General features: G+C 41.1%; 1 protein-coding gene across 1 annotated transcript in view; it reads left to right on the forward strand.

The window, feature by feature from the left end:
* The window catches only part of b3glcta (beta 3-glucosyltransferase a), a 456,351-nt gene that overhangs the window by 362,792 nt on the left and 65,992 nt on the right, over positions 1 to 27,567 (forward strand). Inside the window, exons 11-12 of the mRNA XM_060943556.1 lie at positions 9,555 to 9,624; positions 15,600 to 15,713. Of these exons, the coding sequence (XP_060799539.1) occupies positions 9,555 to 9,624; positions 15,600 to 15,713 (184 nt within the window). The remainder of the gene's footprint in view (positions 1 to 9,554; positions 9,625 to 15,599; positions 15,714 to 27,567) is intronic.

Raw genomic sequence — 27,567 nt, forward strand, 5'->3', positions numbered from 1 at the left:
AAGGTTTTAAAAATTGCATTGTGGTTTAAAATATGTCCACTCTAGTTTTATAAAGGAAGTTGTTTTGTGTATCATAATAACACACAGCCCTGCGATGACCTGGCGACGTGTCCAGGGTGTACCCCGCCTTTCGCCCGTAGTCAGCTGGGATAGGCTCCAGCTTGCCTGCGACCCTGTAGAAGGATAAAGCGGCTAGAGATAATGAGATGAGATGAGATAATAACACACATATTAACATGGTTCTATCTATCTATCTATCTATCTATCTATCTATCTATCTATCTATCTATCTATCTATCTATCTGTCTGTCTGTCTGTCTGTCTGTCTGTCTGTCTGTCTGTCTGTCTGTCTGATCTTTGAGATGAGATAATAACACACATATTAACATGGTTCTATCTATCTATCTATCTATCTATCTATCTATCTATCTATCTATCTATCTATCTATCTATCTGTCTGTCTGTCTGTCTGTCTGTCTGTCTGTCTGTCTGATCTTTGAGATGAGATAATAACACACATATTAACATGGTTCTATCTATCTATCTATCTATCTATCTATCTATCTATCTATCTATCTATCTGTCTGTCTGTCTGTCTGTCTGTCTGTCTGTCTGTCTGATCTTTGAGATGAGATAATAACACACATATTAACATGGTTCTATCTGTCTGTCTGTCTGTCTGTCTGTCTGTCTGTCTGTCTGTCTGATCTTTATTTCAGACTCAAAAGACAGTCCATAGCATAGAAAAATAAAATCTCATCTCATTATCTCTAGCCGCTTTATCCTGTTCTACAGGGTCGCAGGCAAGCTGGAGCCTATCCCAGCTGACTACGGGCGAAAGGCGGGGTACACCCTGGACAAGTCGCCAGGTCATCACAGGGCCGACACATAGACACAGACAACCATTCACACTCACATTCACACCTACGGTCAATTTAGAGTCACCAGTTAACCTAACCTGCATGTCTTTGGACTGTGGGGGAAACCGGAGCACCCGGAGGAAACCCACGCAGACACGGGGAGAACATGCAAACTCCGCACAGAAAGGCCCTCGCCGGCCACGGGGCTCGAACCCGGACCTTCTTGCTGTGAGGTGACAGCGCTAACCACTACACCACCATGCCGCCCCGCCACCCATAGATGCCAGTTTAAAACTGGCATCTATCTATCTGTCTGTCTGTCTGTCTGATCTTTATTTCAGACTCAAAAGACAGTCCATAGCATAGAAAAATAAAATCATCTAATGAATTTTATCTATCTATCTATCTATCTATCTATCTATCTATCTATCTATCTATCTATCTATCTATCTATCTATCTATCTATCTATCAGTTCAATTTATATAGCGCCTTTCACAAACCCAAGGACGCTTTACACAGGAGTTACACACACACACACACACACACACACACACACACACACACACACACACACACACACACACACAAAAAAAGGCCACACTAGGAAGAGTAGTGTGAGGTAAAGAGGAAAGTTTTCAAGTTAGCTTTGAAGGAAGAGAGAGTGGAACAGTCACAAAGCAATTGTGATAATGAGCTCCAAAGTTTAGGAGCAGCAACACTGAATGATCTGCCACCCATAGATGCCAGTTTAAAACTGGCATCTATCTATCTGTCTGTCCATCCGTCCAATCTTTATTTCAGACTCTCAAGAGGGTCCATAACAGAAAAATAAAATCCTCTAATTAAAAAAAAAAAATTCATATCTATCTATCTATCTATCTATCTATCTATCTATCTATCTATCTATCTATCTATCTATCTATCTATCTATCTATCTATCGATTCAATTTTTATTTCAGACTCACAAGACAGTCCATAACATATAGAAAAAAAATCATACATGTCTGCCTGTCTGTCTATCTATCTATTCAATCTTTAATTCAAACTCACAAGAGGGTCCATAACATAGAAAAATAAAATTATCTGATAAAACAGAATAATAAACATCCATCCATTCATGCTGCTATGATTCATATTCTTTTGCAGTCCTACATTTTGAGATTATTCGACATTTATCCATGAATGCCCATGCACTTTTGCACTCAGTAAAGTATTGCTAATGAAGGCTTCTCTTTAAAAGCTGGAATAGAAGTCATGTCCCATCCTGTTCCAACCCCGAAGCTGAACAAGTTGGGATGGTGTGGAAAATTCAAATTAAAAAAGAAAGCAGTGATTTCTAAACTTACTTTGACTTGTATTTCATTGCTGACAGAATGAACCCCATGATATTTCATGCTTTGTCAGGTCAGCTTCATTTCGTTTATAAATATACGTCCGTTCCTCTTTTTCAAGCCTGCAACACATTCCAAAAAAGTTGGGACGGGGCAATTTAGGGTTCGTAATGAGATAAAACAATGAAATAACAATGTGAGTTGAAACAGGTGATGTCAACAGGTGGTGGTAATCATGATTTGGTACAAAATCAGTATCCAGGAAAGGCCTAGTCTTTGAGGAGCAAAGATGGGCTGAGGATCTCCAGTTTGTCAACAAATGCATGAGAAAATGATTGAAATGATTAAAAACAATTTTCCTCAAAGAAAGATAGGAAAGGATTTGGATATTTCAACCTCTACAGTACATAATATCATGAAACTATTCAAGGAATCTGGAGGAATTTCAGTGCATAAAGGGCAAGGGCACAAGCCAAAGCTGAACGCCTGTGATTTCTGATCCCTCAGATGGCACTGCATCAAGAACCGTCATTCATCTACAGGTGATATAACTACATGGGCTCAGGATTACTTTGGCAAACCTTTCTCCAGCACTACAATACAGAGTTACATCCACAAATGCCAGTTAAAACTTTACTATGCAAAAAGGAAGCCTTATGTTAATTGTGTCCAGAAACGCCATTGATTTCTCTGGGCTCGGAGGCATCTGGGATGGACCATCACACAGTGGAAACGTGGATTGTGGTCAGACAAATCAGTATTCTGGGTCTTTTTTTGTAAGAAATGGATGCCATGTACTCTGGACCAAAGATGAAAAGGACCATCCAGACTGTTATCAGCAACAAGTCCAAAAGCCAGGGTCTCTCATGGTATGGGGTTGTGTCAGTGCCCTTGGTAAAGGTAACTTACACTTCTGTGATAGCAATATTAATGCAGAAAAGTCACTGAGGTTTTGGAGCAATGTATTCTGCCTTTAAGACGACACCCTTTCCAGAGACAGTTCAACAAAACAATGCGAAACCACATTCTGCTCACATTACAAAGGCAGGGCTGCGGAAGGAGAGGGTGCCTGTCCTGATGAAAATATGACGGTGTCGATCCCTGTACTGTTTGCAGGAAGAATGGGACAAAATAACACCTGAAATGCTTCATCACTTGGTGTCTTCAGTCCTTAAACGTCTTTTAGGTGTTGTGAGAAGGAATGGCAACATTACAAAGTGGGAAATGATTTACCATTGCAACTTTTTTTTTTAAACATGTTGCAAGAATCAAAATTGAAATAAGTGTTTATTTTGAAAAAAATAATCATGTGATAAAACATCAAATAATGTGCTCCTGTGTTGTTTTGAATGCAATAGAGGTCAAAGATTATTCACAAATCATTGTTTTCGGTTTTAATTTCAACATACCGTCCCAACTTTTTCTGATTTCAGGTTGTATAAAGAGCATGCTGAATGTCTCATCTCATCTCATTATCTCTAGCCGCTTTATCCTGTTCTACAGGGTCGCAGGCAAGCTGGAGCCAATCCCAGCTGACTACGGGTGAAAGGCGGGGTACACCCTGGACAAGTCGCCAGGTCATCACAGGGCTGACACATAGACACAGACAACCATTCACACTCACATTCACACCTACGGTCAATTTAGAGTCACCAGTTAACCTAACCTGCATGTCTTTGGACTGTGGGGGACACCGGAGCACCCGGAGGAAACCCACGCGGACACGGGGAGAACATGCAAACTACGCACAGAAAGGCCCTCGCCAGCCCCGGGGCTCGAACCCAGGACCTTCTTGCTGTGAGGCGACAGCGCTAACCACTACACCACTGTGCTGCCCGCATGCTGAATGTGTCCGATTATTTTGAACAGGAGAATGTTCTGAATGTATTTCCTTTCCTGAAGTGATTAACATCTCAAGGAAGAAATAAGCTGAAGGGAAATGTTCTCATTCTGATGACAGTTATTGTCTTCAAAGATTTACTGTATGTCTTAAATCTCCATTATGGGAGGGGTTTTTTTGTGTGTATGTGTGTGCATGTTTGTTTGTTTTGTTTTTGCTCCTGGGCTCCCCCTATAGCTGCAAAGTGTAATTCACTTTTATGCCATTGTCGTAAATACAAATCGTGCTTTGAGCTACCCTCATGAATAGATGTGCATGTGCATTTCTTACCAAGCTGAAGAATATTTAACAGGCAGATGCCAAAGAACCATGTTGACTGACAAGGTGGAGTAGTATTACAGGATTTTACACAAATATGACTGCATAGTTTTATTTATTGTGACATCGGAGATTAACACTAACATAACCAAAAGCACAACAGAAAGTTTTAATTTTGCTGAAATAGTCCAAAGACATGCAGGTTAGGTTAACTGGTGACTCTAAATTGACCGTAGGTGTGAATGTGAGTGTGAATGGTTGTCTGTGTCTATGTGTCAGCCCTGTGATGACCTGGCGACTTGTCCAGGGTGTACCCCGCCTTTCGCCCATAGTCAGCTGGGATAGGCTCCAGCTTGCCTGTGACCCTGTAGAACAGGATAAAGCGGCTAGAAATAATGACCATGTTTGCATTTTCAGGCCATATATCTTGTTTTGTAAGTGTTTGAATCTGGAGTATGTGTGTAATTGACATATGGGCACATGTTGCCCAATTTATTACAAGCTAGCTGGGCGGCACGATGATGTAACGGTTAGCACTGTTGCCTCACAGCAAGAAGGTTCTGGGTTCGAGCCCAGTGGCTGATGGAGGCCTTTCTGTGTGGATTCTGCATGTTCTCCCCGTGTCTGCATGGGTTTCCTCCAGGTGCTCCAGTTTCCCCCACATGCAGGTTAGGTTGATTAGTGGCTCTAAATTGACCGTAGGTTTGAATGAGAGTGTGAATGGTTATCTGTGTCAGCCCTGCTATGACCTGGCGACTTGTCCAGGGTGTACCCCGCCTTTCGCCCATAGTCAGCTGGGATAGGCTCCAGCTTGCCTGCGACCCTGCACAGGATAAGCGGCTACAGATAATGGATGGATGGAGTTGCAAGCTTTCAAGGCTTATTTGGCAGATTTGGTATACCGGAGGTGGTCAGGCCCTTCATCGCTGCTTGCAGCTTTATTTGGATATTGTAATGGGAAATGGAATTTTTTTTGCTTCTTTGTTTAACAGAAACAGTTTTTGTTGCTTAATAAGAAATAATTCAAATTTGTATAAAAAAGGGGTAGTCAGCTGGGATAGGCTCCAGCTTGCCTGCGACCCTGTAGAACAGGATAAAGTGGCTAGAGATAATGAGATGAGAGATAAAAAAAAAAGACTCCCACAGCAGTACAAGATCATTTTGCATTTTACCTTCTCAGAATTCCCAGCACATCCATGATTCAGCTCAGACCTGCTGAAACAGCTCACTTTCCTCACCTTCAAATTATTTATCAGCTCATTCCAGATCTAATATTATCGTGACTCCATGGTAATTCCCTCTGCACAAAGGCTTAGTTAAAGCAGCAAATGCATAAAATGGGTGTTTACTCCCACCAAAGCAAACATTCTTGATTTAGTCCCAGCAGAAGCCATTCCCTGAACATGACTGTCCTATCACAGTGTTTTGCCCTCTCATCTCTCTGCATGTGTCTGCATTATGTATTTGTGCTTGATCATGAATTTGATGCACATTTATCACTGGTACAGACAGGAATCACTGTAGCAGGTTGTAGTAGTTGGAACAATTGAAATCATAATCTAAAATCAGAACCATGACTGTATGTGTTTACTATTGACTTCTGACTACTTACTCTCAGTTACTGAGGAAGCAATAAAACACCTGGGGCTATGCTGGTAGAGGAAAATAATCAACAATGGGAGAGTCTGACATCAAGCAGAGTTAATCTTACCAACCTGAAGCTGATTATTTTCCAAAGTATCACTGTGTTCTTGCTTTTATACCAAAGCAGATTGTCAGATATACAGTGGTGCTTGAAAGTTTGTGAACCCTTTAGAATTTTCTATATTTCTGCATAAATATGACCTAAAACATCATCAGATTTTCACACAAGTCCTAAAAGTAGATAAAGAGAACCCAGTTAAACAAATGAGACAAAAATATTATACTTGGCCATTTATTTATTGAGGAAAATGATCCAAAATTACACATCTGTGAGTGGCAAAAGTATGTGAACCTTTGCTTTCAGTATCTGGTGTGACCCCCTTGTGCAGCAATAACTGCAACTAAATGTTTCTGGTAACTGTTGATCAGTCCTGTACACCGGCTTGGAGGAATTTTAGCTCATTCCTCCATACAGAACAGCTTCAAGTCTGGGATGTTGGTGGGTTTCCTCACATGAGCTTCAGGTCCTTCCACAACATTTCGATTGGATTAAGGTCAGGACTTTGACTTGACCATTCCAAAACATTAACTTTATTCTTCTTTAACCATTCTTTGGTAGAATGACTTGTGTGCTTAGGGCTGTTGTCTTGCTGCATGACCCACCTTCTCTTGAGATTCAGTTCAGGGACAGATGTCCTCACGTTTTCTTTTAGAATTTGCTGGTATAATTCAGAATTCATTGTTCCATCAATGATGGCAAGCCGTCCTGGCCCAGATGCAGCAAAACAGGCCCAAACCATGATACTACCACCACCATGTTTCACAGATGGGATAAGGTTCTTATGCTGGAATGCAGTGTTTTCCTTTCTCCAAACATAACACTTCTCATTTAAACCAAAAAGTTCTATTTTGGTCCCATCTGTCCACATTTTTCCAGTAGTCTTCTGGCTTGTCCACATGATCTTTAGCAAACTGCAGACGAGCAGCAGTGTTCTTTTTGGAGAGCAGTGGCTTTCTCCTTGCAACCCTGCCATGTGCACCGTTGTTGTTCAGTGTTCTCCTGATGGTGGACTCATGAACATTAACATTAGCCAATGTGAGAGAGGCCTTCAGTTGCTTAGAAGTTACCCTGGGGTGCTTTGTGACCTCGCCAACTATTACACGCCGTGATCTTTGTTGGTCGACCACTCCTGGAGAGGGTAACAATGGTCTTGAATTTCCTCCATTTGTACAGAATCTGTCTGACTGTGGATTGGTGGAGTCCAAACTCTTTAGAGATGGTTTTGTAACCTTTTCCAGCCTGATGAGCATCAACAACGCTTTGTCTGAGGTCCTCAGAAATCTCCTTTGTTCATGCTATGATACACTTCCACAAACGTGTTGTGAAGATCAGACTTTGATAGATCCCTGTTCTTTAAATAAAACAGGGTGCCCACTCACACCTGATTGTCATCCCATTGATTGAAAACACCTGACTCTAATTTCACCTTCAAATTAATTGCTGATCCTAGAGGTTCACATACTTTTGCCACTCACAGATATGTAATATTAGATCTCATCTCATCTCATTATCTCTAGCCGCTTTATCCTTCTACAGGGTCGCAGGCAAGCTGGAGCCTATCTCAGCTGACTACGGGCGAAAGGCGGGGTACACCCTGGACAAGTCACCAGGTCATCACAGGGCTAATATTAGATCATTTTCCTCAATAAATAAATGACCAAGTATAATATTTTTGTCTCATTTGTTTAACTGGGTTCTCTTTATCTACTTTTAGGACTTGTGTGAAAATCTGATTGTTTAGGTCATATTTATGCAGAAATATAGAAAATTCTAAAGGGTTCACAAACTTTCAAGCACCACTGTATTTCCAAAGCATATTTCACATAAACGGTGAGGAGCTGTGAAGACAAAAGGTGATTGTGATGTGCTTATTTTAAGAAAGCAGAGAGGGAAAATACTGGCAGCTCACCTGCTTGTGCAGGTGAAGTGAAGGCATAAAGTGAAAAGAGCTTTTTTTCTTTTGTTAAATGAAGCAAGATTACCCAAGACTGGAAAGAGTTGAGTGCCACACATCTGGGAAATGGGGTTGTTGACAGATAATCATCCACTTTGACTGGGAATCGCACATTTCTTACTTTTAGGTTTTCTTCTATACAGCCTACTAGTGCATGTCAAAATATTGGAATATCGTGAAAGGTTTTTTTTTTCGTAATTTAGTTCAGAAAGGTAAACCTTGATATATTTTATGTTCATTACATATAAAGTGAAATATTTCAAGGCTTTTTTGTTTGTTTGTTTTAATGTTGATGATTATGGCTTATAGCGCAGGAAAATTAGAAATCCAGTGTCTCAAAGTATTAGAATATTTCATTTCGAGTTTGAGTAAAACAGTATAAATGCTGTGCATCTCTCAGTCTAATTCTGTACACGCAACCATAATCATGAGGAAGACTGCTGACTTGACAGTTATCTAGAAGATGATCAACAGCACCCTCCACAAGAAGGGTAAGCCACAGAAAGTCATTGCTGAAAAGGCTGGCTGGAAAAGGTGCACAAGCAACAGGGATGACCGCAGCCTTGAGAGGGTTGTCAAGAAAAGTTGATTCAAGAACTTGGGTGAGCTTCACAAGGAGTGGACTGAGGCTGATGTCAGTGCATCAAGAGCTGCCACGCACAGACGTCTTCAGGAAAGAGGCTACAACTGTTGCATTCCTAATATCAAGCCACTCCTGAACCAGAGACAATGTCAGAAGCATCTTACATGTGTTAAGGAGAGAAAGAACTGGACCGTTGCTCAGTGGTCCAAAGTCCTCTTTTCAGATGAAAGTAAATTTTGCATTTAATTTGGAAATCAGGGTCCTAGAGTCTGGAGGAAGAGTGGAGAGGCACAGAATCCAAGGTGTTTGAAGTCCAGTGTGAAGTTTCCGCAACCTGTGATGATTTGGGGTGCCATGTCATCTGCTTGTGTTGGTCCACATCTGCTGGTTTATCAAGTCCACTGAGCTGAGCAACAGTCCAGTTCTTTCTCTTCTTAGCCCCGGTAAGATGCTTCTTACGTTGTCTCTGGTTCAGGAGTGGCTTGATATGAGGGATGTGAAAGTTGTAGCCCCTTTCCTGAAGACGTCTGGGTGTGGTGGCTCCTGGTGCACTGACACCAGTCTCAGTCCACTCAAAATAACACTTTACAGAGTCACTCAAACCTATACTACATGCTCTGACTTGAAGTAGGGCTTAAAAGTATTTCTGTATTAGTTTGTTATCCTGAGCTAAAAGACCGAAAACCAATAAGGGAGAACCTATTGACCTTGTGTTTGATCCTTAACCGAGGTTTAGCCAAAAAAAAAAGAAAGAAGCTTAACTTCTGGTCTGTGTGTGTGGACACTGAACCAGTGTACGCTTCGATCACACAATAATGATGTGACATTTGTGAGAATAAAGAGGTGCACTGTCCTGTTAATTTCAACCAGCACCAATCTGGACATGTGTGTGTATGTATGTGTGTGTTGATATTTATATCATCTCATGTTTTTTGTTTGTTTGTTTTTCCCTCTCTCATCAGAGTGGGCCTGTTAAAAAGGAGGACATATTTGTGGCAGTGAAAACGTGCAAGAAGTTCCACACCGAAAGAAGTGAGTCGATTTCTCATTGCTTTCATCAGGTTAATAAAGGTTAACCTTTTTGGAGCGTTCAGAAAAGTTTGTTTCATTTCATACTCCTTTCATGTGTAGTTATTTTAATGCAATCATTTACATTTCAATTAATTCACTTCAGTTCCCACGATGTCCATTTGTCCCCTCGTTTTAATAATTCATGGGCATGAATTATACATTCTCAATAATGACTAATAATAATTAACAATGACTAATTCAGGGCTTTTCAAAGTATGGGGCGCGCCTCCCCTAGGGGGCGCCAGAGTTCTTTGGGGGGGGGGGGGTGAAACGTGAGGAAAAATAAACCAGAATAAGTTACTATTGCGGACATTTGGCGAACTTCAGCTAGCCTTTGCCAGAGACAAAATGGATTGATTTTTAGTACCTAAAGCTACAGTGAGTGAGGAGACAGAGTCTGGGCCAAGCAAAAAAAAAGAAGGAAGTATGAGCACGATTATTTAAAGTTTGGATTTTCATGGACTGGATCTGAAGATGCTCCACTGCCACAGTGTGTTGTCTGCCAAGAGGTGCTAGCTAACGATGCTATGAGATGTTTAAAATGTGTAAAACAAGATGTTTGAAAAAAAAGCACAGATGTTTAAAATGTGTTAAAAAAATTTTTTTTAAAAGCACAGATGTTTAAAATGTGTAAAAAAAAAAAGGTTTTAAAAAAGCACAGATGTTTAAAATGTGTAAAGATGTTTTAAAAAAGCACAGATGTTTAAAATGTGTAAAAGAAAAAAATAAAAATGTGTACAACAACCATTTTTTTTAAATACGAATGGAACATTAAGTCTAGAAACAACAAAAATTGTAAGGGCGGGGAGGGGCTGACTCTCCCACACTTTGAAAACCCCTGGACTAATTCATTCTGAATAGCATAGCATTAAAGAAAATTCACCCCCCCCCCCCCCCCCCCCATACTTGATGATCTTGGGCTCATTAGACGAGACTCATTCCATCAAACCTTTCCTGTCCTTGGATTACTCCAAACCTAATGAGTGGAACTCTTCTTCTTTGAAGAACCTTTCTTTCAACTTAAAATGAGCAAAATATATCAGACGTCCTTCACTTCACTCAAGTCATGTGATTGATTCTTTACAGTTTCTTTTTCTTGCACAGCCAAATGTCATGTCTGATATTATTTCTGAATTGGATTCATCTTTCTGCCTGATTTATCAAGTACCCAACAAGTATCTGTCATTTCTGCTGTCTAATTAATGTCACTTATTTCTACTTACACTCTGTCGCTATTGCCCCTAAAACACACATTCTTGTTTTTGATCCTGACTTACTGGAAAAATATCAAACATTCGTTTATCCAACTGTCACCTCACAACAAGAAAGTTCTGGGTTTGAACTTTCACAGCTGACTGGGGCCTTTGTGTGTGGAGTTTGCACGTTCTCCTCGTGCCTGTGTGGGTTTCCTCCAGGTGCTTTGGTTTCCTCCCACAGTCCAAAGATGATGATGTTCATCCTTCAGGGTTGAAGACGACCATGACTTAAATTTGGTGGGTGGCGGTTGTGGGTCCGGAGGTGACTGATGAGGCTAATCCAGGCTTTGAAGGTATACCCATATGTCAGGCACGCGTGGGTAGGTGCTGTCGTGGGGGGCGGTGATAGTTTGAGCCTTCCATGCAACTCGTTTCTTCTGGGCCTCAGTAATGTGTTTCATTGATTGTGGGGGCATCAGTACTAATCAACGTTGCATTCTTCTTGCCTTCAAATGGGAGCTGAAGTGTTTTCAGGCGATCGTTGATGCCCTCCAGGAGTTTGGCAAGTTTCTGGGTGAAGTGAGACTTTACAGCAAATCCAACACTTGCCTCTCACCGTTCACTGCTGCTATAACCACTCTAGAAGAAGGTATAACCACCACCACATTCCATGAGGGGCAGCACGGTGGTGTAGTGGTTAGCACTGTCGCCTCACAGCAAGAAGGTTCTGGGTTCAAGCCCATTGGCTGACGGGGGCCTTTCTGTGTGGAGTTTGCATGTTCTCCCCGTGTCTGCGTGGGTTTCCTCCGGGTGCTCCGGTTTCCCCCACAGTCCAAAGACATGCAGTTTAGGCTAATTGGTGGCTCTAAATTGACCGTAGGTGTGAATGTGAGTGTGAATGCTTGTGTCTCTCTATGTGTCAGCCCTGCGATGATCTGGTGACTTGTCCAGGGTGTACCCCACCTCTTGCCCATAGTCAGCTGGGATAGGCTCCGGCTTGCCCACGACCCTGCACAGGATAAGTGCTTACGGAGAATGGATGGATGGACATTCCATGAGCTGGCCCTTGTCCACTAGACATGTTTCGCTGAGGGCAGCTACCGTATGTCCACATTGTTGCAAGCTAGTTCCCTGGTGACTAGTGCAGTTCTTCTCTCCAGCCTGTCTGCTTTGATGTTATCTTGTAGAGTGTGCACGTTCCATGTGCCAGTGTTGAGTACCTTCACTATTTGAATTTCAAGTCATGACTTGCATGTAACTTGGATTAGAGTGAGGGAGAGTTGCACAGCTGTTAGCCTCACTCTCTTGTCCTGACCTAACTGAGTCCAGGGGCAAGACAGAATCAAGACGGCTGGAGCTAGGTCAGGATGCAGTGGATGGCCAACAGTGTTCTATGTGTTGCACTGTATCCTGACTGCGCTCGACAAATGCTTTGCTGGGTCTGCCTTCCTGTCTGTTGAACCACCAGGTGGTGGTCTCCTCCGCGCAGTCTGCTGAGTCCAGTCTTTGGTTGTAACCCTGACCAGGGGGAGCAAAGGGTTGCTAGTGCTTGCTCAAGGCACCACCCCAGGCTAGTGAAGGGAAGGAGATGCATTACGACTCCATTGCATGGCGATCAAGGACGGCACATGCCCACTGCCCTAATGCAGATTCTACACTGTATTCCAAAAATATGCAGATGAGATCAACTGGCTACTCTAAATTGCACATAGGTGTGAATGTGAGTGTGAATGGTTGTTTATCTCTGTGGTAGCCCTGCATTGGGTTAGTGACCTACCCAGGCTATACCCAGAGTCAGCTTGGATTGGTTCCAACTTCCCCGTAACCTTGATGGATAAGTGCTGTAGATAATGGATGGATGGATGGATGGATGGATGGATGGATGGATGGATGGATGGATGGATGGATGGATGGACGGATGGATGTTTTAGGTGTTGGGTGTTGTAGTCACACATTTAACAAATCTGATTAGATAACAGTTATCCTTGTGAAATTATTTCAAGCTGTTTTTCATTCCTGACACAGCACTGATTGTTCTATCATGTGCATTAAATTATCAGTTTACTAACTCCATGGTCCTGAACTTTCTCCTCATTCTTGATCTCAGCTGCTTTTGATTAATTATATACTCATTTCATGTCTGGTATCAGGTGTCTTGTTTTACAGATATTTTCCTCACGAATATCACTTTGTTTCTCAACACAAATCTGTCATTGCTGCTGTTGCTCAAGGTGTTTGCCAGGGATCAGGTCTAGACTTTCTTCTTTATTATTTTTTAATCTTCTTGGATCATACTCTACATCACAATCCAAGTTTTCATTCTTCTGATGATCCCCAAATGAATGTTAAAGCAGAGGCTACCACATCTGTGCAACAATCTGCCATTACAATATACAATTAAATCATGCAAGATTACCAAGTTCCTAAACTTTACCTAAACTGTACCACGGATAAAAGTGCAGTTTTAATTATTGTCTCTTAATTTCGAAGTGTCTACACCTGGCTATTAGCACCCATTGTGCAGACCCAGGGCAGGACTTTTGATCACATGCTGAATTTTGAGTATCTCAACACTGCCTCGCCAAATGACGTTGAAACTTTGGCCATGCTACATGGAATATTTTTTGGTTCGAAAATCATATGGCCCATCGCTCCTAATCTACAAACCCCATTTCCAGAACAGTTGGGATATTTCCCAAAATGCAATAAAAACAAATTCTTGTGATTTGTTCATTCACATGAAGCTTTCTTTAACTGACAAAAGTACAAAGAAAATATTTTCAATAGTTTTACTGACCAATTTAGTTTTATTTTGTAAATATAAACAAAGTTAGAATTTGATGCCTGCAACACACTCAAAAAAAGTTGGGACAGAGGCAAAAATAAGGCTGAAAAGTTTGTAAGATATTCAACTAACACCATTTTGGAATATTCCACAATAAGCAGGTTCATGGGTAACATGATGGGGGGAAGCCATGGCCTAAAGGTTAGAGAAGCAGCTTTGGGACCAAAAGGTTGCTGGTTCAGTTCCCTGGACCAGCAGGAATGGCTGAAGTGCCCTTGAGCAAGGCACCTAACTCCCAACTGCTGCCTGGGCTACTCTGGGTACGTTGTATGTCGCTCTGGATAAGAGCGTCTGCTAAATGCTTGTAATGTAATGTAATGATTGGGTATAAAAGGAACATGCACCAAAGGCTCAGTCTTTGCAAGAAAGGATGGGACATGACTCACTCATTTGTCTGCATCTTGTACATTTCTTCACTTGCATCTTATAAATTCATGAGAGAATTGTTAGTCAATTCAAAAAGAACATTTCTCAATGCAAGATAGATGATCTTAACGAAAATCCTAACTTCAAACTATTGCTCCTGGAACATGATGGGGCTAATAAGACAGAGTTTTACTTACCTATATGAGAACACCTTCAAGAGCCGATGTGGTGAGACTTCATTTGGAGTATGGAAATGCTGTATGGAGCCCATCACTAAAAAAGGACATTGAAGCTATTGAGAACATGCAAAGACGAGCCACCAGACTAATACCATTATTGAAAGGCATGAGTTAGAAGGAGAGACTACAAAAGCTCAACCTACCCACTCTTAGATACAGAGGAGATATGATAGAAAGGTACAAGATGCTGACTGGAGTGTATGACAGAGACGTGATGCCCACCCTGGTAGTGGTAGATAGCAGCAGAACCCGAGGTAACAGTATGAAACTGAACAAGCTGAGGTGCAAAACTACTGTCAAGCGGAACAGCGTCACGCAACGCATTGTAAACCCATGAAATAGCTTCCCAGAGAGCTATTCCATGGGTGCATTTTATCTCCGCCCCCAGTATCCCCTCGTTTGAGCGCAGACTAGATCAACATTGGGCTAAACTGGACCTGAAATTCAATTTCGAGGCTCCTCTTGACCTAAAAACCTCTGTCAAGACCAACAACTCTACAGATCTGGATATACAGGACCAATAGGACCTTCATCCAGGACTCATATATGTATTTATGGATATATTTACACCTGCAAACCTACTTTTAATATTATGTCCTTTGTTGTTATGTTGTCTTTCCACTGGAAAAGAGAAATCCATTACAGCATTCAACCAATCTTCACTTGTGGTTTTTTATCCCCCTCTGGCCCGAAGGGGGATTATGTTGTGGCGAAGTCTGTCTGTCTGTCTGTCTGTCTGTCTGTCTGTCTGTCCTTCCGTCCCAGAAAGAGTTCTCGCCTTCTGAAATCAACTCTTCTCGCAATTTTTGAAGGAATTTCACAAAACTTGGCAAAAGGCTTTGTTATAGGACAGTAATACGCATACTGCAATTTTGTTTGCGATATATTGTAGCAGGGGATATTGTGCTCTCCGAGCACTTTTGATTTTTGTTTCTTTGTTTTTTTCCTCTGAAATACAACTAAATGCATGACCTGCAGGAGAGACAAACTCCTCCACTGATGCATGAGAAGATAAAATAATTCATAATAATTAAATTCCTAATCATTTAGTGTAAATAATTATTATTTATCAGTACTATTCGAGAACCAATATTATTCAAGAGCCTCTATTCAAGAGATGTTTAAATGTGTTGTTCTGTCATAAGTCATTACAGTAAACTTGCAGTAAATTTTCATGTCTGTCGACTCTTGAGTAGACACTATTACAACACCAGTAAATCTCAAGTGTTGGATGATTTTTCCAAACCTGGGATGCTGGTATTGACTCCTTTGCTTCCTGATCTGATATAGTCCCTGTGGTGAAGAAGACATGGGAGAAACAAGCTTCACATCTGGAGTACTACAGTGATCATGCTGATCCTTCAGTCCCAACCATTGACCTTGGTGTCCCCAACACAGACAGAGGTGAGTTGGCTATAATATATAAAAAGCCTGATATTGGTGTGATCTTAATTTAATACTATTGGTATTCCAATTAGGTGGGTAATGATGAGATGTTCTTGAAAAGACATTGTTTAACTTGCGTTATTAGGTTAATACTTGGAAGCTCTGAAAACGACAGGCTTTCCTGAACTGAAATATGTTTCTCTTTTGCACACATTCTTTGTATTTTCATTGTGATTGCACTGAAAGGTATCAACACACTGATTGTCAAAAAGCAACTGTTATATATTGATTTATTATATTTGATGAATAAAAACTTTATACAAAACGTCCACAAAATCAAGTTGTACATGAGCTGATAGCTGATGAGGCATGGAGCACTGAGTTGGCTATAAGACATGTACGATGAGATTGAGTGGAATAATTGTTTGATTCTATCCATATTCACTGGATTTTGAGAAACAGAGCTTTTTTTTTTTGCAAACTTGATGAATAAAAACTTTATACAAAACGTCCGACAAAATCATTTCCGCGTAGGCGGACTTCTTAACCTATGGATGGCTGCACGAATTGACTTGAGTGTTGTTGTTTTTTTTTTTGTAGAAAGTGCCGCCTTGCTGTCGTGCCGAGGTATAGAATAGCTTTAGACATTTATTTAATTCTTCCTTGGACATTTCAGTGACGTAATTTTCAACCTTCTTTGAACTTTTGAACCAGTCTAAAAAAAAAAAATCAACAGATTTTACTGCTTAAAGATGAAGAATGTAAACAAACCAGCGAAATGACAGGAGCAGTTTGTGGAAAATGCTATAATAATAATTCTTGAAAAATAAAAAAGATACGTTCTTACCGTGAAATATTTTAATTCCATATCTTCTTGCTTTTTTTGTAATTTTTAGGGTTTTGTTTTTGAGTAGAGTTTTTATTTCGTCCTCAGTTGGTTCAGCAACACGCTCTGCCATTTTGTTTTTCGCTACTCACTGTATATGAGCTGATAGCCTTGTAGTAGAGTAGCCAATCAGAGCATGTGATTGCTCATATCCAGTGAATGTGGATAGAAAGAAATGTGTTTCCCCAAGGACACATCAAGCCAACCAACCACATCTGACAAATTTTCCAATGTACACATTCACACCTAGAGGCAATTTGGAGTAGGCAACCCATCTACCAGCATCTTTTTTGGTACAACAAATGGGAGAAAACCAGAGAACCCTGAAGAAACCCATACAGACATGGGGAGAACATGCAGAACTGTCTCAGAATTCTGCACAGTCAATAACAGCTCATGATTGAACAAGAACCTCCAATGCAACAGTCTAAATAAATTGTCAAGCCATTTTCGAAACAACAGCTGTACAATAGAACAGTGCAAAATAAAAGACCAATGAAAATGTTCTTTGTACACATTACTCATCTCAAGACAAACTATAGAGGCAGAAGATGGATTGTTAAATCGGGTCAGATAAAGGAGAATCTCAGAATCAAACACACTCTGAAAGCAGCTTTCACCATCACGTTTAATACTGGAAACAATATGATGTCTGGAAAACATCTCTGAAAATCGTATTGTCTCTCGGCTAGTTCATCTGAACAAGACAAACAGGAGACAAAATTTGAAACACTGACAAAGTGGCAGTGGAGCAGAGGCATAAATCAGGGAGTGATGAAGCATTGAAAGCATTAGAGAAGACATTCAAATAGGATCCAGTTCTCACTACACTATAGACAGTAGTGGAATAAAGAGTACAAAAGTGACATTAAATAATTTCCTTCAATAATGCAACACTATAAATCTCTTTTCTACTGAGCCAGCTTCACTTTAATGGAGTCTGTTTTTTGCCATTGAGGATGGTTATTTCCGTTCTGTAAATACACGAACAAAAAAAAAGCTGTGCAGAGACAATCAGCTAAATGAGACCATAAAACAGAGTGAAGTGTATTTTATAAAGCACAGACACCGAAGGCTGAAAGTAGACACACTATACTAGTTCTCGTCAGTAAGAACGACGAATCAGCATACAGAGAGGTGGTGCAACTGCTATCAGACTGGTGCGGAGTCAACAACCTGTCTCTGAATGTGGACGAAACAAAAGATAGTTGTTGACTTTAGAGGAACACGGAGTGACCACTCTCCACTGTACATCGGCGGCTCACTCATGGAGAATGTCAATAATGTCCTTGGTGTTTATCTGGTGGAGAACTTCACCTGGTGCCTCAAGACCAACTCCTTTGTCAAGAAAGCCCAGCAGCGCCTCTACTTCCTACGGAGGCTGAGGAAAACCCATCTCGCATCACCAATCTTTACTATATTCTACAGAGGGTCTAGTGAGAGCATTCTGAGCAGCTGCATCATGGTCTGGTTTGGGAATTGCACCGTCTCAGATCGCAAGAACCTACAGCGGATCGTGAGGACAGCTGAGAAGGTCATTGGAGTCTCTCTTCCCTCCATCACGGACATTTATACCACACGCTGCATCAGGAAAGCTATGAGCATCGTGGCCAACCCCCCACAACCTTCACACAATCTCTTCACCCTCCTGCCATCTGGAAAAAGGTACCGAAGCATTCGGTCCTTCACAGCCAGACTCTGTAACAGTTTCTTCCCACATGCCATCAGACTCCTCAACTCTGAGGGACTGGACTGATTCTCACAGACTGTTGAACACACCACTCACACTGTAATCTTTGCACAGTGGACAATAATGCACTATTGTTTTACAATGTTTACAATGTCTCTCTCTCACACACACAAGGTTTACATTTATTTATTCCCTTTTTCATATACTACCTCAATATGCACACTCAGTTCTGCACCTTATGTTGTTTGTGTCGTTTATTGCCTGTCTATTGTGTCGTTGATTGTATGCAGTGTTGCACTCTTGCACTTCATGTTGTATTGTAGATTGTAGTCCTGTGATATTTAATGTAGCACCATGGTCCTGGAGAAACATTGTTTCATTTTAACTGTCTACTGTACCAGCTGGATATGGTTGAAATTACAAATAAAAAAAAAAAAAACCTTAACCTTAGTGCATCACATACAACCCCGATTTCAAAAAAGTTGGGACAAAGTACAAATTGTAAATAAAAATGGAATGCAATGATGTGGAAGTTTCAAAATTCCATATTTTATTCAGAATAGAACATACAGTGGTGCTTGAAAGTTTGTGAACCCTTTAGAATTTTCTATATATCTGCATAAATATGGCCGAAAACATCATCAGATTTTCACACAAGTCCCAAAAGTAGATAAAGAGAACACAGTTAAACAAATGAGACAAAAATATTATACTTGGTCATTTATTTATTGAGGAAAATGGTCCAATATTACATATCTGTGAGTGGCAAAAGTATGTGAACCTTTGCTTTCAGTAGCTGGTGTGACCCCCTTGTGCAGCAATAACTGCAACTTAACATTCCAGGTAACTGTTGATCAGTCCTGCACACCGGCTTGGAGGAATTTTAGCCCATTCCTCCATACAGAACAGCTTTAACTCTGGGATCTTGGTGGGTTTCCTCACATGAACTGCTCGCTTCAGGTCCTTCCACAACATTTCCATTAGATTAAGGTCAGGACTTTGACTTGGCCATTCCAAAACATTAACTTTATTCTTCTTTAACCATTCTTTGGTAGAACGACTTGTGTGCTTAGGGTTGTTGTCTTGCTGCATGACCCACCTTCTCTTGAGATTCAGTTCATGGACAGATGTCCTGACAGTTTCCTTTAGAATTCACTGGTATAATTCAGAATTCATTGTTCCATCAATGATGGCAAGCCGTCCTGGCCCAGATGCAGCAAAACAGGCCCAAACCATGATACTGCCGCCACCATGTTTCACAGATGGGATAAAGTTCTTATGCTGGAATGCAGTGTTTTCCTTTCTCCAAATATAACACTTCTCATTTAAACCAAAAAGTTCTATTTTGGTCTCATCTGTCCACAAAACATTTTTCCAATAACCTTCTGGCTTGTCCACATGATCTTTAGCAAACTGCAGATGAGCAGCAATGTTCTTTTTGGAGAGCAGTGGCTTTCTCCTTGCAGCCCTGCCATGCACACCATTGTTGTTCAGTGTTCTCCTGATGGTGGACTCATGAACATTAACATTAGCCAATGTGAGAGAGGCCTTCAGTTGCTTAGAAGTTACCCTGGGGTCCTTTGTGACCTCGCCGACTATTACACACCTTGCTCTTGGAGTGATCTTTGTTGGTCGACCACTCCTGGGGAGGGTAACAATGGTCTTGAATTTCCTCCATTTGTACACAATCTGTCTGGCTGTGGATTGGTGGAGTCCAAACTCTTTAGAGATGGTTTTGTAACCTTTTCCAGCCTGATGAGCATCAACAACGCTTTTTCTGAGGTCCTCAGAAATCTTCTTTGTTCGTGCCATGATACACTTCCACAAACATGTGTTGTGAAGATCAGACTTTGATAGAGACCTGTTCTTTAAATAAAACAGGGTGCCCACTCACACCTGATTGTCATCCCATTGATTGAAAACACCTGACTCTAATTTCACCTTCAAATTAACTGCTAATCCTAGAGGTTCACATACTTTTGCCACTCACAGATATGTAATATTGGATCATTTTCCTCAATAAATAAATGAGCAAGTATAATATTTTTGTCTCATTTGTTTAACTTACTTTATCTACTTTTAGGACTTGTGTGAAAATCTGATGATGTTTTAGGTCATATTTATGCAGAAATATAGAAAATTCTAAAGGGTTCACAAACTTTCAAGCACCACTTTAGATGACATATCAAATGTTTAAACTGAGAAAATGTATCATTTAAAGAGAAAAATTAGGTGATTTTAAATTTCATGACAACAACACATCTCAAAGTTGGGACAAGGCCATGTTTACCACTGTGAGACATCCCCTTTTCTCTTTACAACAGTCTGTAAACGTCTGGGGACTGAGGAGACAAGTTGCTCAAGTTTAGGGATAGGAATGTTAACCCATTCTTGTCTAATGTAGGATTCTAGTTGCTCTACTGTCTTAGGTCTTTTTTGTCGTATCTTCTGTTTTATGATGCGCCAAATGTTTTCTATGGGTGAAAGATCTGGACTGGAGGCTGGCCAGTTCAGTACCCGGACCCTTCTTCTACGCAGCCATGATGCTGTAATTGATGCAGTATGTGGTTTGGCATTGTCATGTTGGAAAATGCAAGGTCTTCCCTGAAAGAGACGTCGTCTGGATGGGAGCATATGTTGCTCTAGAACCTGGATATACCTTTCAACATTGATGGTGTCTTTCCAGATGTGTAAGCTGCCCATGCCACACGCACTAATGCAACCCCATACCATCAGAGATGCAGGCTTCTGAACTGAGCGCTGATAACAACTTGGGTCATCCTTCTCCTCTTTAGTCCGAATGACACGGCGTCCCTGATTTCCATAAAGAACTTCAAATTTTGATTCGTCTGACCACAGAACAGTTTTCCACTTTGCCACAGTCCATTTTAAATGAGCCTTGGTCCAGAGAAGACATCCGCGCTTCTGGATCATGTTTAGATACGGCTTCTTCTTTGAACTATAGAGTTTTAGCTGGCAACGGCGGATGGCACGGTGAATTGTGTTCACAGATAATGTTCTCTGGAAATATTCCTGAGCCCATTTTGTGATTTCCAATACAGAAGCATGCTTGTATGTGATGCAGTGCCGTCTAAGGGCCCGAAGATCACGGGCACCCAGTATGGTTTTCCGGCCTTGACCCTTACGCGCAGAGATTCTTCCAGATTCTCTGAATCTTTTGATGATATTATGCACTGTAGATGATGATATGTTCAAACTCTTTGCAATTTTACACTGTCAAACTCCTTTCTGATATTGCTCCACTATTTGTCGGCGCAGAATTAGGGGGATTGGTGATCCTCTTCCCATCTTTACTTCTGAGAGCCGCTGCCACTCCAAGATGCTCTTTTTATACCCAGTCATGTTAATGACCTATTGCCAATTGTCCTAATGGGTTGCAATTTGGTCCTCCAGCTGTTCCTTTTTTGTACCTTTAACTTTTCCAGCCTCTTATTGCCCCTGTCCCAACTTTTTTGAGATGTGTTGATGTCATGAAATTTCAAATGAGCCAATATTTGGCATGAAATTTCAAAATGTCTCACTTTCGACATTTGATATGTTGTCTATGTTCTACTGTGAATACAATATCAGTTTTTGAGATTTGTAAATTATTGCATTCCGTTTTTATTTACAATTTGTACTTTGTCCCAACTTTTTTGGAATCGGGGTTGTACAATTAGAATATTGCAAAAAAGTTCAATATTTTCCATCAGTTATTGAAGAAAGTGAAAATTTAATAGATTTAATACTAGATTAATTTCACATAAACTAAAAGGTTTCAAGCATTTTTCTATTTTAATTTTGATAATGGCCTACAGCACAAAAAAAAGAGAAAAAAATTCAAAATATGAGTATTTCATTTCGAGTTTGAGTAAAACAGTATAAATACTGTGCATTTCTTGGTCTAGTTAAGTACATGCAACCACAATCATGGGGAAGACTGCTGACTTGACACTTGTCCATAAGATGATCACCCTCCACAGGACTGACACCCTCCACAGAACGTCATTGCTCAGGGCTGTGAAATAGAAATGACAAAAATCTTTTAAAAAAAAAAAAGGGGGCCTGGGGCCCGCAGGGCCCCAGAAGCTGAACAGATTTTGTGTAAATTGATAGATTTGAAGCATCTCCTGAAAGCAAATATTTTCTCAACCATGCCATTTAATTTGAACTATTATTATTATTATTATTATTATTATTATTATTGGGCGGCACGGTGGTGTAGTGGTTAGCGCTGTCGCCTCACAGCAAGAAGGTCCTGGGTTCGAGCCCCGGGGCCGGCGAGGGCCTTTCTGTGCGGAGTTTGCATGTTCTCCCCGTGTCCGCGTGGGTTTCCTCCGGGTGCTCCGGTTTCCCCCACAGTCCAAAGACATGCAGGTTAGGTTAACTGGTGACTCTAAATTGACCGTAGGTGTGAATGTGAGTGTGAATGGTTGTCTGTGTCTATGTGTCAGCCCTGTGATGACCTGGCGACTTGTCCAGGGTGTACCCCGCCTTTCGCCCGTAGTCAGCTGGGATAGGCTCCAGCTTGCCTGCGACCCTGTAGAAGGATAAAGCGGCTAGAGATAATGAGATGAGATGAGATTATTATTATTATTATTATAAATTGAATATATAAATGTGAACAAGATGGTCTACTTGGTAATCTATAGTTCAACAGCTTCAATTTCACCAATTCCGCATGTTTTTTTCCTTTAACATGGTCAACCAAACGCGTTCTTCCACCAGAACCGTACTTCACATCCTGATGGCACAAGTTGCAGTAAGCTTTCCCCGGTTCTTTTATCTTCCGTATGTGCTCATTCACTACCGACTTTAAACTCCAGCCATCGCCAATTCCATGGATTTTTGATGCCGTTTTCCTTGGCAAATGTTTTTGACATCGTCGGTCTCACCGTCCTCCCTCTGAACGATGTCCCTCCGTGACACGGACATACCGCAAAATTCTCCTTTCAAAACCGTTGATATCGAAAGCGTGTTTAAAGAGCACAAGGTTCGTGCCGTGGTTTGTAAGCATGGCGCAAATGCCATAAACCGGTCTGTCATTGTTGCAAAAGAAACCTACTCCCCCCCAATTTTTATTGCAAAATTATATGATTTACTAAAATGATATTTTTGGCGGCCAAATTCGCGGAATTCCGCAGATCCGCGGATTTTTCACAACCCTGATTGCTGAAAAGGCTGGCTGGAAAAGGTGCACAAGCAACAAGGATGACTGCAGCCTTGAGAGGATTGTCAAGAAAAGTCAATTCAAGAACTTGGTGAGTTTCACAAGATGTGGACTGAGGCTGATGTCAGTGTATCAAGAGCTACCACACACAGACGTCTTCAGGAAAGAGGCTACAACTGTCGCATTCCTAATAACAAGCCACTCCTGAACCAGAGACGATGTCAAAAGTGTCTTACCTGAGCTAAGGAGAGAAAGAACTGGACCGTTGCTCAGTGGTCCAGAGTCCTCTTTTCAGATGAAAGTAAATTTTGCATTTCATTTGGAAATCAAGGTCCTAGAGTCTGGTCGAAGAGTAGAGAGGCACAGAATCTAAGGTGTTTGAAGTCCAGTGTGAAGTTTCCGCAGTCTGTGATGATTTGGGGTGCCTTGTCATCTGCTTGTGTTGGTCCACTGTGTTTTATCAAGTCCAAGGTCAACATAGCTGTCTACCAAGAGATTTTAGAGCACTTCATGCTTCTATCTGCTGACAAGGTTTATGGAGATGCCGATTTCCTTCTCCAGCAGGACTCATCACTTGCCCACAGTGCCAAAACTACTATGAAATGGTTTATTTACAATGATATTACTGTGCTTGGTTGGCTAGCCAAGTCGCCTGACATGAACCCCACAGAGAATCTATGGGGTATTGTCAAGAGGAAGAAGATAAACACCCGACCCAAAAATACAGACAAGCTGAAGGCCGCTATCAAAGCAACCTGGGCTTCAGTAGTACCTCAGCAGTGCCACAGGCTGATCGCCTCCATGCCACGCCGCATTGATGCAGTAATTTGTGGTAAAGGAGCCCCAACCAAGTATTGAATATATAAATGAACATATTTTTCAGAAGTTGGACATTTCTGTCATGTCAATCCTTTTTTGATTGATTTTAGGAGATATTCTAATGATTTGAGAAACTGGATTTCTGATTTTCATGTGCAATAAGCCATCCTCATCAAAATTTAAAACAAAAATAGCTTGAAATATTTCACTTTACATGTAATAATATGAAAGTTGACCTTTTTGAATATGACAAAAAATGAACTTTTTCATGATATTCTAACTGCTTGAGGTGCACTCGTATATGGTTAGCCTCAGCTAGCTAAAACTGTAACATTTTCAATCAATAATAATAATAATAATAATAATAATATACTGTATATACATTAGGTTCAGCTTCAGCATGCCTTGTCCTTAAAGGCACTTCACTGAGAAACTGAAGGATAAAATACTTGAAGGGGCGCCACTGTGCAATCACCTCAAAGAAGTTGCTGGATGGCTGTCGTCGTCTGTCCAGAGCTGACGCCCTTTAGATGGATCTTGTATTTAAGTCCATCAGGGTGTCCATCCATCAGGCTTGTAGTACTCAAGTCCAGGACTTAGACTCGAGTCTGACTCATGACCTTATTTTAAATACTCTTGACTTGACTTGGACTTAAGCACTGATAACTTGGGCTTGGACTCGTGCATTAACTGCATTCGGACTCGTGAATTGGACATGAGGACTCAGATATTTTCTTTATTTTTTGTAACATGCCAAAATAATTTGGCATAAGATATTTATATCTACATTAATTTTTATCCTAATTTTGTGCAAGAGAACGCACATTCACCTGTTCATACGTCATGTTCAGGAACAAATTAATGTTAATGGCACTAAAATGCCTGGAGAGAACGCTCCTACGATTGTCCGCTTTGCTTATACAGACTTCTCGTGCAGTGGGAAAAAATGCACTGCTAATATGTTCCATATGTAGAACAACTATCGAGGAGACAACCTTGAACTTCAGTCGTCATTTGGCAAGACTCCACCCAGAGAAGGAAGTGACACACTATGTTCATTGCTCTGTTGATAGCGAGGCTTGCTTGCTGACCGATGAACTAGATAGTGTTAACCCTCTCTCATGTTATTTGCCCTGTTGATAGTGGGCAGGGTTTGCTGAGCAATGAACAAGCTTTTTATCTGTAGCCTGTTAACTAAAATGGGGCAGTCGAGCAGGAACGTTACTCCAACACAGTAGCAGAGATGCTTTCACATAAAGGTAGCAATAGCCACTGTTAAATGGTGCAATTGGAGTCTTGTTCTCGGACTCGACTCGGATCAATAGTGGACTCGACTCGGACTCGACTCGAAATTTTCTTTAATGACTTGGACTTGACTCAGACTTGAACACCGGGGACTTGAGACTGGACTCAGACTCGAGGTTTAGTGACTCAACTACAACACTCCCATCCACCCTTCTCACATACTCCAAGGAGTCGGTGGGGGAGATGGTTTCGTCGCCGAGTACCCGACCCTGCAGTAGGTCGTACTGGATTACAAGATACCAGTAGCAGGTCTCCTGACTTGACCTGACTCACAGGAAATGCAAACTAATACTGATCATAATTAATGCCTTTAAGAAAATACACTACAGTCTGAAGGGTACGCTACACTCACTTCAATTTGTGACATAACAGCGGGTACTGTGCATGTCACCTGGCACAGTTTGTCTGCTCTCCCAGTGAAAATGGGAGCTTTGCTTTCCTCTTTCAATCGCCAGAACTTGTATAATTTGGCTGAATTTTTGGAAATATATATTTGAATTGATGTATAGTTATTGCGTTCAGTGAGGAAATATGTCTCACCCTCACTGCATTGCAAGCACAACCTGTCCTCCTAGGTAGCCAGGTTTGCCTGTGTCTCCCACTCTCTCTCTCTCTCCTTCTCTCTGTCTCTCTCTCTCTCTCTCTCTCTCACACACACACACACACACACACACACACACACACACACACACACACACACACACACTTACTCTGAAATAAAACAGAGTAAGTAAAGAAATTAAATGTGAGTTAGCAAGCCAAAAATATCAAACCACTGCACCATACCAAGTCAAACAAAAACAAATAATTTTTGACAGCAATTACGCTGTCAAAAGTCCGATAAAATCGTGAACCATAATCAGACACCTTACAAATTCCTTTCAAGTGGCTTGTGTGTTTCCTGAAGCATCAGCTGAAGTCTCTCTTTCATTGTCTTCTCGATTCAATAAACAATGTTTTCTTTTCACCAGTTATGGCACTTAGTTGAAGCTGATGTGTTCCACACTTTGAGGTGGAAGTCTGCCAAGCTCCATGCTTTTCCATCATTGAAGATGGAAGTCATTGCTCTTTGATTACATTAGGGTTGGCAAAGTAATACAGAATGGGATTTCACCACAACGTTGGCTCTCGTTTTTGCCACCCCTGGCGTTATTTGATGCTGCAGGAGGCTGTTCGCACACGATGTTCCTCTCTTCTCCTCTCCTGTTAATTCATGAGCGTGTAAATTCAACATAATTGTCTGCTGAGTTACCTAATGTCTGCTTTCAGTAAAGCATCCTCTCATCTGATTTATAAAAGCGAGCAGCATGTGTGCATGTACAGTAAAGTCAAAAGTTTGGGGACACCCACTCATTTATTGGGGTTTTTTTTCTGCATTTTGACTATTTTCGACACTGTAGAACAATATGGAAGACATCAAAACTGTGAAATAACATCTGGAACAGATATAGTGTTATGTAGTAAAGAAAGCAAGTGTTTTAAAAAGTTCCATATTTTAGATCCTTCAAAGTAGCCAGTGTTTACCTTGATGACCCTTTGCACACTATTGGCGTTATCTTAACCAGCTTCATGAGGCCGTCACCTGGAATGCTTTTCAATTAACAGCTGTGCTTCGTCAAAAAGTTAATTAGTGGACGAGTTTCTTGCCTTCTTAATGCGTTTAAGATCAAATAGTAAATCATAAAAAATACAGTATATAGCCCTATCCCACAACTGTAGTAATCCATATTATGTCAAGAACCGCTCAACTAAGTAAAGAGAAACAACATCCATCATTACTTTAAGACATGAAGTGTCTTATAATTCATAAAAATATGACCCCAAATCAGAAAAAGCTAAAATGATGTGTTGAAATTAAACCCGAAAACATCCATCCATTATCCACAGCCGCTTATCCTGTGCAGGGTTGCGGGCAAGCTGGAGCCTATCCCAGCTGACTATGGGCGAGAGGCGGGGTACACCCTGGACAAGTTGCCAGATCATCGCAGGGCTGACACATAGA

Source organism: Neoarius graeffei, chromosome 17 (assembly GCF_027579695.1).
Source record: "Neoarius graeffei isolate fNeoGra1 chromosome 17, fNeoGra1.pri, whole genome shotgun sequence".
NCBI classification, from domain to species: Eukaryota; Metazoa; Chordata; class Actinopteri; order Siluriformes; family Ariidae; genus Neoarius; species Neoarius graeffei.